The sequence below is a fragment of the Ovis canadensis genome, chromosome 2 (assembly GCF_042477335.2).
Source record: "Ovis canadensis isolate MfBH-ARS-UI-01 breed Bighorn chromosome 2, ARS-UI_OviCan_v2, whole genome shotgun sequence".
Taxonomy (NCBI): Eukaryota; Metazoa; Chordata; class Mammalia; order Artiodactyla; family Bovidae; genus Ovis; species Ovis canadensis.
Window position 1 is genome coordinate 157,321,847 of NC_091246.1, and position 12,036 is coordinate 157,333,882.

The 12,036-nt window shown below is 40.6% G+C and overlaps 1 protein-coding gene across 3 annotated transcripts in view; it reads left to right on the plus strand.

Moving 5' to 3' along the window:
• Positions 1–10,739, plus strand: part of ACVR1 (activin A receptor type 1) — a 139,173-nt gene extending 128,434 nt beyond the window's left edge. For all 3 annotated transcript variants that reach the window (XM_069577497.1, XM_069577498.1, XM_069577496.1), the window contains 2 exons: positions 8,660–8,790; positions 9,518–10,739. In XM_069577497.1, the coding sequence (XP_069433598.1) occupies positions 8,660–8,790; positions 9,518–9,652 (266 nt within the window). In that variant the 3' untranslated portion in view covers positions 9,653–10,739. The remainder of the gene's footprint in view (positions 1–8,659; positions 8,791–9,517) is intronic.
• The last annotated feature ends 1,297 nt before the right edge of the window (positions 10,740–12,036 follow it).

The following is a 12,036-nucleotide window of genomic DNA, read 5'->3' on the forward strand; positions in this document are numbered from 1 at the left end:
AATTCTTGAGCGGCTTAGAACTGAAAATCAAATTATAATTAGTTTATCTTAAACACGTTAGAAAAGGATTGGTGTCATAATAAACCGTGTGATGGGAAACTTGCCCCAGATGAAGAGGAAGTTAATGTTCCAAGGCCAGGATGGTAGCAATCCAGCTGTGGGTGCTGGAGCTGTGCCAGGCCAGCCTGTGGATGAAAGCCGAACTTGGCAGAAACTCGGGACTTGGGCTTTGTAAGAACTCGTGTTGCAAATTCGTTCCCTGTGTCACAGGCTTAAACCCAAATGGCTTTTGAAGATCAGCTGTGATTAATAGGAGTCAGTTGGAAATTAGAGTCATTGGTTTAAAATGTAGCTCAACAAATAGTTTTCTCAGTCTATCTTCTAACATTTCTGAAAATCGTGAAGGGTAGAGGGAGAGAGACTATTTTGGATGTTTTCTGATTTACTGATCTCCTACTTACATCATGGTTTAGATTGTTCTCTGTTTCCTAAAATTTTGTGGGTTGAGCTCCTGTTCTGTGGTTTGATTTTTAGGGGGCGGTAAGTCTCATTTTAAATCAGCCACTGTCCCTTGACAATGACTAATTTGGTATTTTCCTCTTTTCTCGAGTTTCCCTTCTCCCATGAATATGTACATGCACAAAGACAGAAATTAGTTTATCCAAACTCAAACTTGCGAGTGTTCAAGGCTGCTTGCAGATAATCTATTCATATTGAGTAGTAGTATTATCCCCAAACAGAAAAATGAGTAGGATTTGCCTTTGCCTTCCAATGTTCGTGTTTCTTTTGCCGCCTTCTTTGTGCAAGCATGTATATATTATATATTTTACTTAGTTGTAATTCTATAATTCTTAGATATAATTTGTATCTTCTTCATTTGTGGTTTTTTAGTGTTAATCTGTTTTCATTTTTGGTCATATTAATGGTCAGTTCATGAATTTAACTGTTTCCATATTGTTAGATATCCTGTCTCCTCCATGTGGGCCAATAGTAGATGTCTTTGTTCATATAACTTTTTCATTTAGGGAATTATTCTTAATTTGAAACAAAGTAGACCTATTAGGTCAAAGAATATGGATGTTTTTATGGCTTGACACATATTGCCAAATTGCTTTCCATAAGAGTTGTTCTAATTTACAATATCCCGCTCACCCCAGGGTGTGATGTACCTATTTCACTTTCTTACTAGCTTTAAGAACTGACATTAAAAGGATATATATTTTTGAAATTATTGCATATTAAATGTACCTCATTTAAATATATGAATATCTTATCGTAGGAAGGTCATTATCATTATGTGTCCTTTGAGTTCCTGAGTCTATTGTAAAAATTGATGACCAGATAGTTCTCTTGGAGCAATACGATCCTCAAGTGAACCATGAGTATAAAAATGTTGCATTTTATATTTTCATGGGAACTTTACATTTCTTTGCTACTAATAATAAACTTCATGCTGTGTCTGTACAGGAAATGAGAGTTCAGTCCATTTTCGCATCTGAAATTATCTCAGTAGTATCTTTTGGAATTTACTGTTTGTGTTTAGTTTGATACTGAATTTGGAATTGGTCAGAAGGAAAACCATTTTCTCACCATTTCTGGGTGAACTTTCTATGTGGATCTAAGGCAGGGTTTTGCTTGGATCACTAGTGCTTAAGCTGCAAAGTGTGCAGTAGGATCACCTAGAAACACAGACTACTGAACGCCCTTCCCCCGCCCACCCAGCCGAGTCTCTGATTAATAGGTCTGGGGCTGGACCCAGGATTTTGTTTTCTAACAGGGCCCCAGGTGATGCTGTGCTGTAGTCAGCGACTGTACTCTTGAGATCCCAGGTAAAACTGGAACATATTCTATCAGTCTTAATCAGGCCAGGAAATAAAGACTGTCCCTAGGATGCTGATAGAGCCTGTGTAAGCAGGATTTCTTGGTTTGTGTTCTGATAAGTGAAACTTGCTCTCTTTTCCAAGCCGAAGAAGGGTCCCTTTCTCCTTTCAGTCTTGTAGCTAGGGCGTGGCCTTTCTTTCTGGAGTTTTGCTACTTCTCGGGCAGTACTCTTCCTTTCTTCCTTTAATATACAGTTATGCCGACACACTACTTTCTCGTTACCTGGATTCAGTGTGACATGGAGACAGAATGTGACATGTGGACACCACAGGTAAGTGGGTGCATCACAGCTCTTCACTTGTGCCATTTAGCTTTGGGGCTAAAATGGGGATCAAAATACCTCTAGTAGCCCCAGCCAGGCATCCTGCAGCCGTCCCTTCTTGGGATCAGCAGTCCTTTCTCTGAAGCCTCAGCTTTCAGTGTTTAGAACCCTGTATGTAGAAACAACAGAGCTGTGTTGCTCTAATACTGTGGTCATCTTCTGCTTTTGGCTTTAAAAACTGAAACGATCTTCATTGTCCCTCCTTCGGCACACCTTTGACTGTAGCCTCTATCCCAGCAGCATGAGCCTCTGTTATACCCCTCGCGTGTCTCCTCTTCCCTGCCCACAGGAGGGTTCTGCAGACACGCTTTTGTTGCCCTGTGACTGGCTTTACTTTGTGATGGAATCCAGTGTGTCAAAAAGCATTTGTATCTTCTTGAAAATACCCTGCTGGCCAAGCTACATCTCTTAATGGGATGTGGACTAGGAAATACTTGTTAGAATAAGCTTGTGTTTGGCACACATACTTTGGAAAACCACTTCTGTGAGCCCTTGGGCTTGCCAAGGAGCCATGTGTGCATCCAGTTCCTAAGCACAATGGGCTTGTGTACAGAAACCATGACTCGATTTTCGTCAGCAACTTAACATCCAGCGTGTTTCATGATTTTATTTCACTACTTCAGTGTCTATTAAGGCTTGAACAAAGGGGAGAAACAGAGAACTTTTTAAGTATTCAAGTGATTTCTTTCAGGTTTGTCTGAGGCTTTAAGTGTGGGTTTGGAGCAGGAATATGGAGGTGGAGTAGGAAGGAAGGATTTTTTTCCTTGATTCCTGGAATTTTATGGCCTTGAGTTAAAGGTCTAGACCAGAGGAGGGCAGTCAGTTGACCTCACGACAGAATAACGAGAGGCGAGCAGAACTTTACTGGGTGAAATTTGCTGCTTACCAGTCTCTCTTCCTCGACACACCTTTCAGAGCAGCCCTCCACCAAGGCACACCTCTGTGATGCCAACCTTCTAACAGCCCTGGCATCAAGTGAATGATGCATTCCTCTTGTAAGGCCTCCACAGCCAGCAAATGCTTGGATCTCTAGTGGAGCATCTCCCTCTAGGTTGAGGTATGTGAGATGTAAGGTGTCTGGTCATAGCTTAACTCAGAACATAGCTGCACATCTCTCTTAGGCCCTTTGACATCTCCTCTGACAGCTGTAACGTTAATCAGTATTTTTAGTATGGCTCGACGGGGCAGCCTTCTCTGAACCATTTGCTGTGGCGCTATTTCTTTGCTGGGAATCCCAGTAGCGGAAATGACTTTTTTATAGATTTCAGATGATGCACTTAGTCTTGACTTTGATGTACATGGTTCCGCAGGCCCATGAACTGGAGTTGGGGTGGTGGGGTGAGGTCATCGCTGCCAGACGTGTACTTTACTTAGCAGAGAACAGAGCTGTCCTTCCAATTGTGCTCCTGTTTCAGGAAGGGCACCTCCCTTGGGGAGAAAGACGGCTTCCCAGCAGGTGCGCCCTGTTGGCTTACAGGTGTGACTCTGAAATCTCTGGCAGTGAGGCAGGGTCAAGGGGGACTGGGACTGGAGCCCCTCGGCTGTCACCGCCTTGGCTGTGAGAGTGCCATCCATTTGCCTGTCCCTCGTGTTTTATGTGGGCCATGGCGTGAAAACTGTTTGAATCCCTCCTGTGAGGCGTGTTAAGCAAAGTAACACAAGTAGATTTTTTTTAAGACAAGTAACATTTTTCATTTATTTTTTAAAACATATTTGTTTGGCTGAGCTGCCTCTTAGCTGTGGCATGTGAGATCTAGTTTCTGACCAGGGATTGAACCCTGGCCCCTTGCATTGGGAGCACAGAGTCTTGGCCACTGGACCACCAGGCAAAATAGATACATGTTTTGAATCTTGTTCCTACCATGAAAAAATGCGTCTCTGCAAACAGTGCTTCCCAAGATTCTTTCATCCATGTACCACCTTTATGATCTTTTTCCTATCCAAGTGCCACTTGGACCATTATTTTCTTAATTGTTTTGAAATTTTTCAAACATTTCTTTTTAAAAGGAAATGAATGTTACTGCCAGAAGTGGGAAAGCCAGTATCCCATGGCATTAAATGGAAGATAATGTTAAAAATGCATATACAGTTATTTAATTAAGATGAAAAAACATTTTGTCTGTGAACTGTTTTCTTACAGGTCATCCCTGAAGGAAACACTGTATTAACGTAGAGATTTCTCAGCAGCCAACCATAAAGCACTCTGATTCAATATAAAATGGCTTTAGTTGTAATGGTCTGATTTCTGAAGGGTTTTATAATTCCTGTAGGCATTAACTGTTAATGGTAGCACTCTGTATGTATGTAGGTGCTGGGGATTCTGCTTCCCTCACCTGTCACTCGGATGTGTCCACCCAAGTTGTGAGGCAGTGGGGAGAGTGAGCCCACTGTTGTGATGAGATGTACGCACTGTCCCATTTGGGGCTTGTTGGGAAGAGATATAGAATAGAAACAGTGAAATGGATTCTGGTTTGTCATTAATTAGCAGTGTGCTTAGACAAGTACATTTTCCCTGAGTGGTCCTCAGTTTCTTCTGAAGGAAAAGAAGGCTGTGATCTACCTGACTATAACATTGCATGGATGTATTATTTTTTTCTTTTAATTATTGGATATTGGAGTATAATTGCTGTACAGCACTGTGTTAGCTGCTGCTATACCGTGAAGTGAGCCAGCCATATGCATACATATATCCTCTCTGCCCCTCTCCCACTCCCCATCCCACCTCTCTAGGACACCACAGAACACTGCCCTCAGCTCCCTGTGCCATCCAGCAGCTCCATGCACGCATCTTTGCCTCACCTTCATATTGTTCAGATTATAGCTAAATCTACAAACCCTTTTCTGCAATTGAAAAAATCCCCCAAACTTCGAAAGCCAAATGGTTTGAGTATGGAGGATCACAAGGAAGGCCCTGTTTCTGGATACTTGCATTTTCAGAAAGACCTCTCTGGTGTTTGATGTGGTTTGAAGCCCTGTCCAGGGCATTCTTGAGATTGTGACGTGTCCTTTACAGGTGTTAGAACTAAGGCCTGGCAATAAAGGCTTCTACTTAGAACCATGCAGTGAATTAATGCCAGGGATATTGTTGGTATATTTGCCCCAGAAAAAAATATCACTTAGACATATGTCCAGGAATAAAACTAATTGCGTAAATCAGATACACATGTCCAAAGTTGTGGGGGAAGAGGTTATGGATAATTTCTCTGATTCTTTCCATGGCTCTTGAAGTTTCCCCCCGCCCCAGGGTGAAAAAGCAAGGCCTGGCAGGCTTTGTCCCTCCTTGACCACCTTGAGGAGCTCCTCTCCGGCTGTGCTCCTGGATCCTTTGTTGCTGTACCACTCCTTTGGCACTTGAAGTACTTTGTATTTTTAGTCCCTTTTGCTGAGTGCACGCTGTTCTCTTCGCTGGCTCACGATTTGGCAGTTGCTTATTGGGTGCTACTGTAAAAGGACTGGAAGTCCACTTGTTTTCTGGCAGAAGAGGAATAGTTGTAAGTACTTTCTGCCTCGACATGAGTCACTTCACAGCCTAACCTTGACCTCTCACCCTCCCCACCACATGTGTATCCATATCAGCCAAGGGAACGTCCCTGCCCCTCTCCAACATGGAAGGATCATTGGAAACCCCTTGTCTTTGTTCCATATCCCCTCCTGTGCTCCGCCGGCCTGGAGTGCCCCCCCTCCTTGGTGTGTTCTTGTCCCATAGTCTTTCTCGACAGCTCATCTCTCGGTTCCCTCAAGTCCTGGCTCCCAGAAAGTTTATGTTTCCATGGCACCAGGTTTATGTCTCGTACTTACACCACACAAGTGGTGTGGTTTAATTCTCTAAAACGCCCCGAGCAGCGTGTCCCCCACCTCTTCTCCCTACTCCTAGTTTGTATTTTTTTCATATTTTCTTTTCCCATTATTTTCATCACCAACATCTCATCTTTATTTGTATATCCTTAGACAGTCCAACCAGTCCATCCTAAAAGAGATCAGTCCTGGGATTTCTTTGGAAGGAATGATGCTACAGCTGAAACTCCAGTACTTTGGCCACCTCATGCGAAGAGTAGACTCATTGGAAAAGACTGTGATGCTGGGAGGGATTGGGGGCAGGAGGAGAAGGGGACGACAGAGGATGAGATGGCTGGATGACATCACTGACTCAATGGACATGAATCTGAGTGAACTCTGGGAGTTGGTGATGGACAGGGAGGCCTGGCGTGCTGCGATTCATGGGGTCGCAAAGCGTCGGACATGACTGAGCGACTGAACTGAACTGAAGTGCAAAGGACAGCCTCTGGATCACACAGTTTAAGGGATTAAAGTGGTTTTTGAGCCAATTTGGAAACTAGCAAGTAAAACTTAGAACATCTATTCTTGCCTTTCAAGATATATAAAGGGGTAAAATACAATTATTTTTAACAAGATTTCCATTATCTAAGCAAAAAAAGAGAGGGGCTTGTCCTCATCTTCCACTTGAGTTCCTTGGAAACTGAGAGCATGTCTTATACTTTTATCATCCTCAGTGTTTAGTATGATGTGCCAAACATGGTTGGTATGTAATATACTTTGAAATAATTGCTTTCCTTGACCAGAGGGAGTTCCAGATGATGGTGGAGTTTAATTCCAGACTTATTTTATTCTGGGGAAGCATGATCAACATTAGATGGAGAGAGTCAACCATTTGTCAATGGTTGACAAGAGGTGTGACTAAGTCCCAGACATAATGAATTAAATGATCTCTTTAAACTTGATTCCTTTTATTAAAAATGGCAGTTAAAATTAACTATAAACCCAAAAGAAAACTTCATCTTTGTATAGTGAAATTTACTGTTGAGTATTCCCAAATTCTGTTTAAAAAATCTAACTGTACTTTTGTATTTACATAAAAATTCAACTTCATAGTTGCATAACCCTTCCCAAGCTGGCTAGGCAAATTACTCCCAAATGGCTATCACGCTAGATTTTTAAAGAATGATAAAGCAGGCACAATCCTACTGTTTCTTACAAATTCATGTGGCCCTTATAAAGGTATAAATTATCTTGCAGGTCTGTGTTCAGCTCTATTGTCTGTGATGTCTCCTAGTAATACGTGTATTGAAAATAATTAAAATATTGTTTGAATGCTTCCTAGGGGCTTGACAAGAGTAGTAGTAGGTAGGGCCTCTGAGATGAAGTATCTTAAGTCGTCTTTTGAAAGCAGTGATTTATGCCCAGTCTGAACTGTTTATGTTTGCCAGGAATGGTGTTAATCCACTGACTAGTACACGTTACAAACACAGTCAAGCAATGTAAGTTGGATTTTAAAATATCAATTATTTTAAAATGTAATTTAGACTACATTCCATTTTAAAAATAAATCTATTAAGTTTAACATAACTATAGTATTTAACAGATGTTCCTTATCATGACTAATCTTTTCCATAAACGGTTTTTATTTATATGGGATCTGTTAGAATAGCTTCTTACTGTTAATTTCTTTGACAAATGAAAAGGAGATTGCAAAACAGTTATCTTCCCGTCTGTGCCAATAATCGGTCTGGTAGGTATTTAGGAAGAGAAGTCAGGAGGAAGAGGGCAGTAAACCAGGGAATCCACTAGCCGCATTGTTGAGGCCTTTGATGATGGAAGAGAAGTAATAGATTTCCTGGGTTTTATTTCTATAAAGAAAAGAATCCATTTTCTCATTCCAAATTATTTAAATTTTTCTGTTTGTGGAACTACTTTTCTTTGCAAAGAGTAAGGAACTGATGTAATTTTGCTGGGGAAAAAGATTTCCAAGGCATTGAAAACCATGCCAGAGCAGGAATTAGCTACTTTCGTAATTGCCTGGGAGTGAGGAAGAGTTCGTTCTTTTTGTCATTCTTCTCCTTTCCGATGACTGTCCTCCACATTTTGTTCTGTGTCTTTGATCGAAGAGGAAATGATAGAGCCATCAAACAGACAGCTGTGAGTGACAGAGGCCACTTAGAACATACTGGATGAAGGAGGAAACTGCATTTCATACTACATTATTTGCATCCTCCAAAGGGGATGGCTTATTTCACAGCAGTGACTTTTTCCCTAATAACAGAAAGGGGTGTTTTGCTGATGGTTTTGGATTATTTGCCTCTAGCTTTAGTTCATGGACTGCATTTCATTTCAGTTTATGGTTTGAAGTTACTAGATTCATGTACCTTCTTTAGGTATCTTGACCTTATTTAATCAAAGAGTTTCTCTTTAAGTAGTGGTCATATTTTCTTCTAAACAGTTTTTGCCCCTAAGTTCTCTGCAGGGCTTCCTTCCTTTGCTTTGTTTTCTGCGTATTTTTTCAAGACCTATCTGTAGCTTTTAGGATCATCTTGAAGTTTGAGGAAGGTGATCAGTACTTTTTTCTTTTTTTTCTGCATTGTATCCTGTGATGCCCATCAGTAACACCCTGGAAACCTCTATTCTTTTGCTAACCAACACAATTCTTGTCCATGTATGAAGGTATTGTGGAGGATTACAAGCCACCATTCTATGATGTGGTTCCCAATGACCCAAGTTTTGAAGATATGAGGAAGGTAGTCTGTGTGGATCAACAGAGGCCTAACATACCCAACAGATGGTTCTCAGACCCGGTAAGAGTACTATGCTTGCTTCATTTCAGAGCTATACTGTCTATACATTTGTATACAACTCTATACACACCAGAGTTTCAGCTGGTAGAGTGATATGGTCTGTTGCTTTCTCTTCCTATTTTATGTAAAAGGGCTTTAGACCTAGTTGAACAGGTTCACAAAGTGGTCTCATTCTTGAAAGAGCCACATGTATAAATCTTGATAACAAATGACAACATTCACAAGATTTTTTGCCCTTGACCAGCTCCAGGAATTGGGAGAGTCATTACTATGCCACTAGCCCTAGGGCTGCAGTTTCACCTGTAAACCAAGAGACTTGAATTAATGCTTTTAAATTCTTTTCTGTCTCTGCATATCTGAAATTCCAAACATAGGCTGTTTAATGCTGACAATCCTTAATTGCTGTTAAGTAGTAAGTAGCAAATCTTAAGACATTGAGAAATGACCCTATTCGCATATTTCAGTTTTAGCTCTGAGTTAGTACTATGGCTTTTAATACCCATAAAACCATCAAGGGGTCCAGACTGGCATATGTAATTGACTTGATAAAGTCAGATGGTAGCATTAAGACACTCAAGAGTGGCTTCTTTACCAGTGGCCAAGGCTTTGATGATTGTGTAAGGAGGATGGTAATAACATCACAAGACTTGCAGAGCCCTGCAAAATGGTTGAAATAACATCTGCCCAGCTACTTATTCACTGTGGTGTTGGTTCTTTCTCTCCTCAGACATTAACCTCCCTGGCCAAGCTGATGAAAGAATGCTGGTATCAAAATCCATCTGCCAGACTCACAGCCCTGCGTATCAAAAAGACTTTGACCAAAATTGATAATTCCCTAGACAAATTGAAAACTGACTGTTGACATTTTCATGGTGTCAAGAAGGAAGATCTGACATTATTGTTGTTGTCCAGCTGGGACCTATTGCTGGCCTGACTGGTTATCAGAACAGAATCCATCTGTCTCCCTCCCCAAATGGCTGCTGTGACAAGGCAGACATCTTACCCGGCTGTGTGCTGGGGAAGACACCAAAACCACCCTAACCTCGCTCAATGACTGTGACCTGGGCATTTCACAAACTGTTCACACTGCAGAGACTTAACGTTGGACAGACAATGTTGCAAAGGTAGGGAACTGGAGGAACACAGAGAAATCCTAAAAGAGATCTGGGCATTAAGACAGTGGCTTTGCATATCTTCACAGGTCTCCTAGACACTCCCCACGGGAAACTCAAGGAGGTGGTGAATTTTTAATCAGCAATATTGCCTGTGCTTCTCTTCTTTATTGCACTAGGAATTCTTTGCATTCCTTACTTGCACTGTTACTCTTAATTTTAAAGACCCAACTTGCCAAAATGTTGGCTGTGTACTCCACTGGTCTGTCTTTGGATAATAGGAATTCAATTTGGCAAAACAAAATGTAATGTCAGACTTTGCTGCATTTTACACATGTGCTGATGTTTACAATGACGCTGAACATTAGGAATTGTTTATACACAACTTTGCAAATTATTTATTACTTGTGCAGGTAGCAGTTTTTACAAAACTGCTGCATGCATATGTTAAAGCTTATTTTTATGTGGTCTTATGATTTTATTACCAAAATGTTTTTAACACTATACTCTGAAATGGACATTTTCTTTTATTATCTGTTAAATTCACATTTTAAGTGCTTCACATTTATATGTGTGTAGACTGTAACTTTTTTTCAGTTCATATGCAGAACGTATTTAGCCATTACCCACGTGACACCACCGAATATATTACTGATTTAGAAGCAAAGATTTCAGTAGAATTTTAGTCCTGAACGCTGTGGGGAAAATGCATTTTCTTCGGAATTATCCATTATGTGCATTTAAACTCTGCCAGAAAAAAATAACTATTTTGTTTTAATCTACTTTTTGTATTTAGTAGTTATTTGTATAAATTAAATAAAATGTTTTCAAGTCAAAGTGAATTTTGTTCAACATAAAAAAAGATCTACATATTATAAGGCATTTTCTTATGGAAACAGAAGCACAAAACTAATTTGTAAGTCAAATTTGCATTTAAAGTCTATTAACTAACTTTAAGGTTCTAAGGAGGATGCCCTCCATCTTAAATTTGGTACCAGAAAATTTAAACTTGGTGGGGTGGAGGGGCTGCAATTTTATTTTTTTCTTAGGTTTGTTACCCCCACTACAAAGCTGGGGAAACTGTCTGACCTGCCTCCTTAGAAAGAGACTTGTGAATGTAAGTGGAAAGAAGGTCAAAGCATTTTGTTTAGTGTAAAGATCCTGTGTGAGGGAAAGCAGTCTTTGGCATCTTAACCTGCCTTTGCTGCTTGGGGAGAGTTGATTGTTGGCTTATTAAACTTGTGTTCAATGGGGTTTAAAATGTAGGATTTACAGTAACTCAAGAGTAGAGGTGTTAAAATTCTGGAATGTTCACCAGAGGTAAGTTAATAACTTCATTAGTAAGCATTTATGTGGAGAGCATATATTAAGGTCACATTTAACTTAAAAAATTGTGGTAAAACATATAACCGATTTTACCATCATAACCATTTTTATGTATACAGTTCAGTGGTATTAAGTCTATTTACATTGTTATGCTGCTACTGCCACCATCCAGCCACAGAACCCTCTCCATCCTGCAGAACTGAAACTGTTAAATGATAGCTCTCCATTTCTCACTCTTTTCAATTCTTGGCACCCATCATTCTATTTTCTTTAGTTTGGCTACTCTAAGTACCTCATAGGAATGGAATCACACAGTATTTGTCCTTTTGTGAGACTGGCTTATTTAGCATAATGTCAAGGTTCATCTTTGTTACAGCATACATTAGAATTTCCTTCTGTTTTATAGTTGATAATGTCCCACTGTATATATATACAATGTTTATCCATTTATCTTTTGAGGGACATTTCAGTTGCTGCTACTGCTGCTGCTAAGTCACTTCAGTCGTGTCTGACTCTGTGCGACCCATAGACAGCAGCCCACTAGGCTCCTCTGTCCCTGGGATTCTCCAGGCAAGAACACTGGAATGGGTTGCCATTTCCTTCTCCAGTGCATAAAAGGGAAAAGTGAAAGTGAAGTCGCTCAGTCGTGTTCAACTCTTTGCGACCCCATAGACTGCAGCCTACGAGGCTCCTCCATCCATGGGATTTTCCAGGCAAGAGTACTAGAGTGGGTGGCCATTGCCTTCTCTGACACTTCAGTTGCCTCCTCCTTTTGTCTATTGTGAGTAATACTGCCATGAACTTGGGT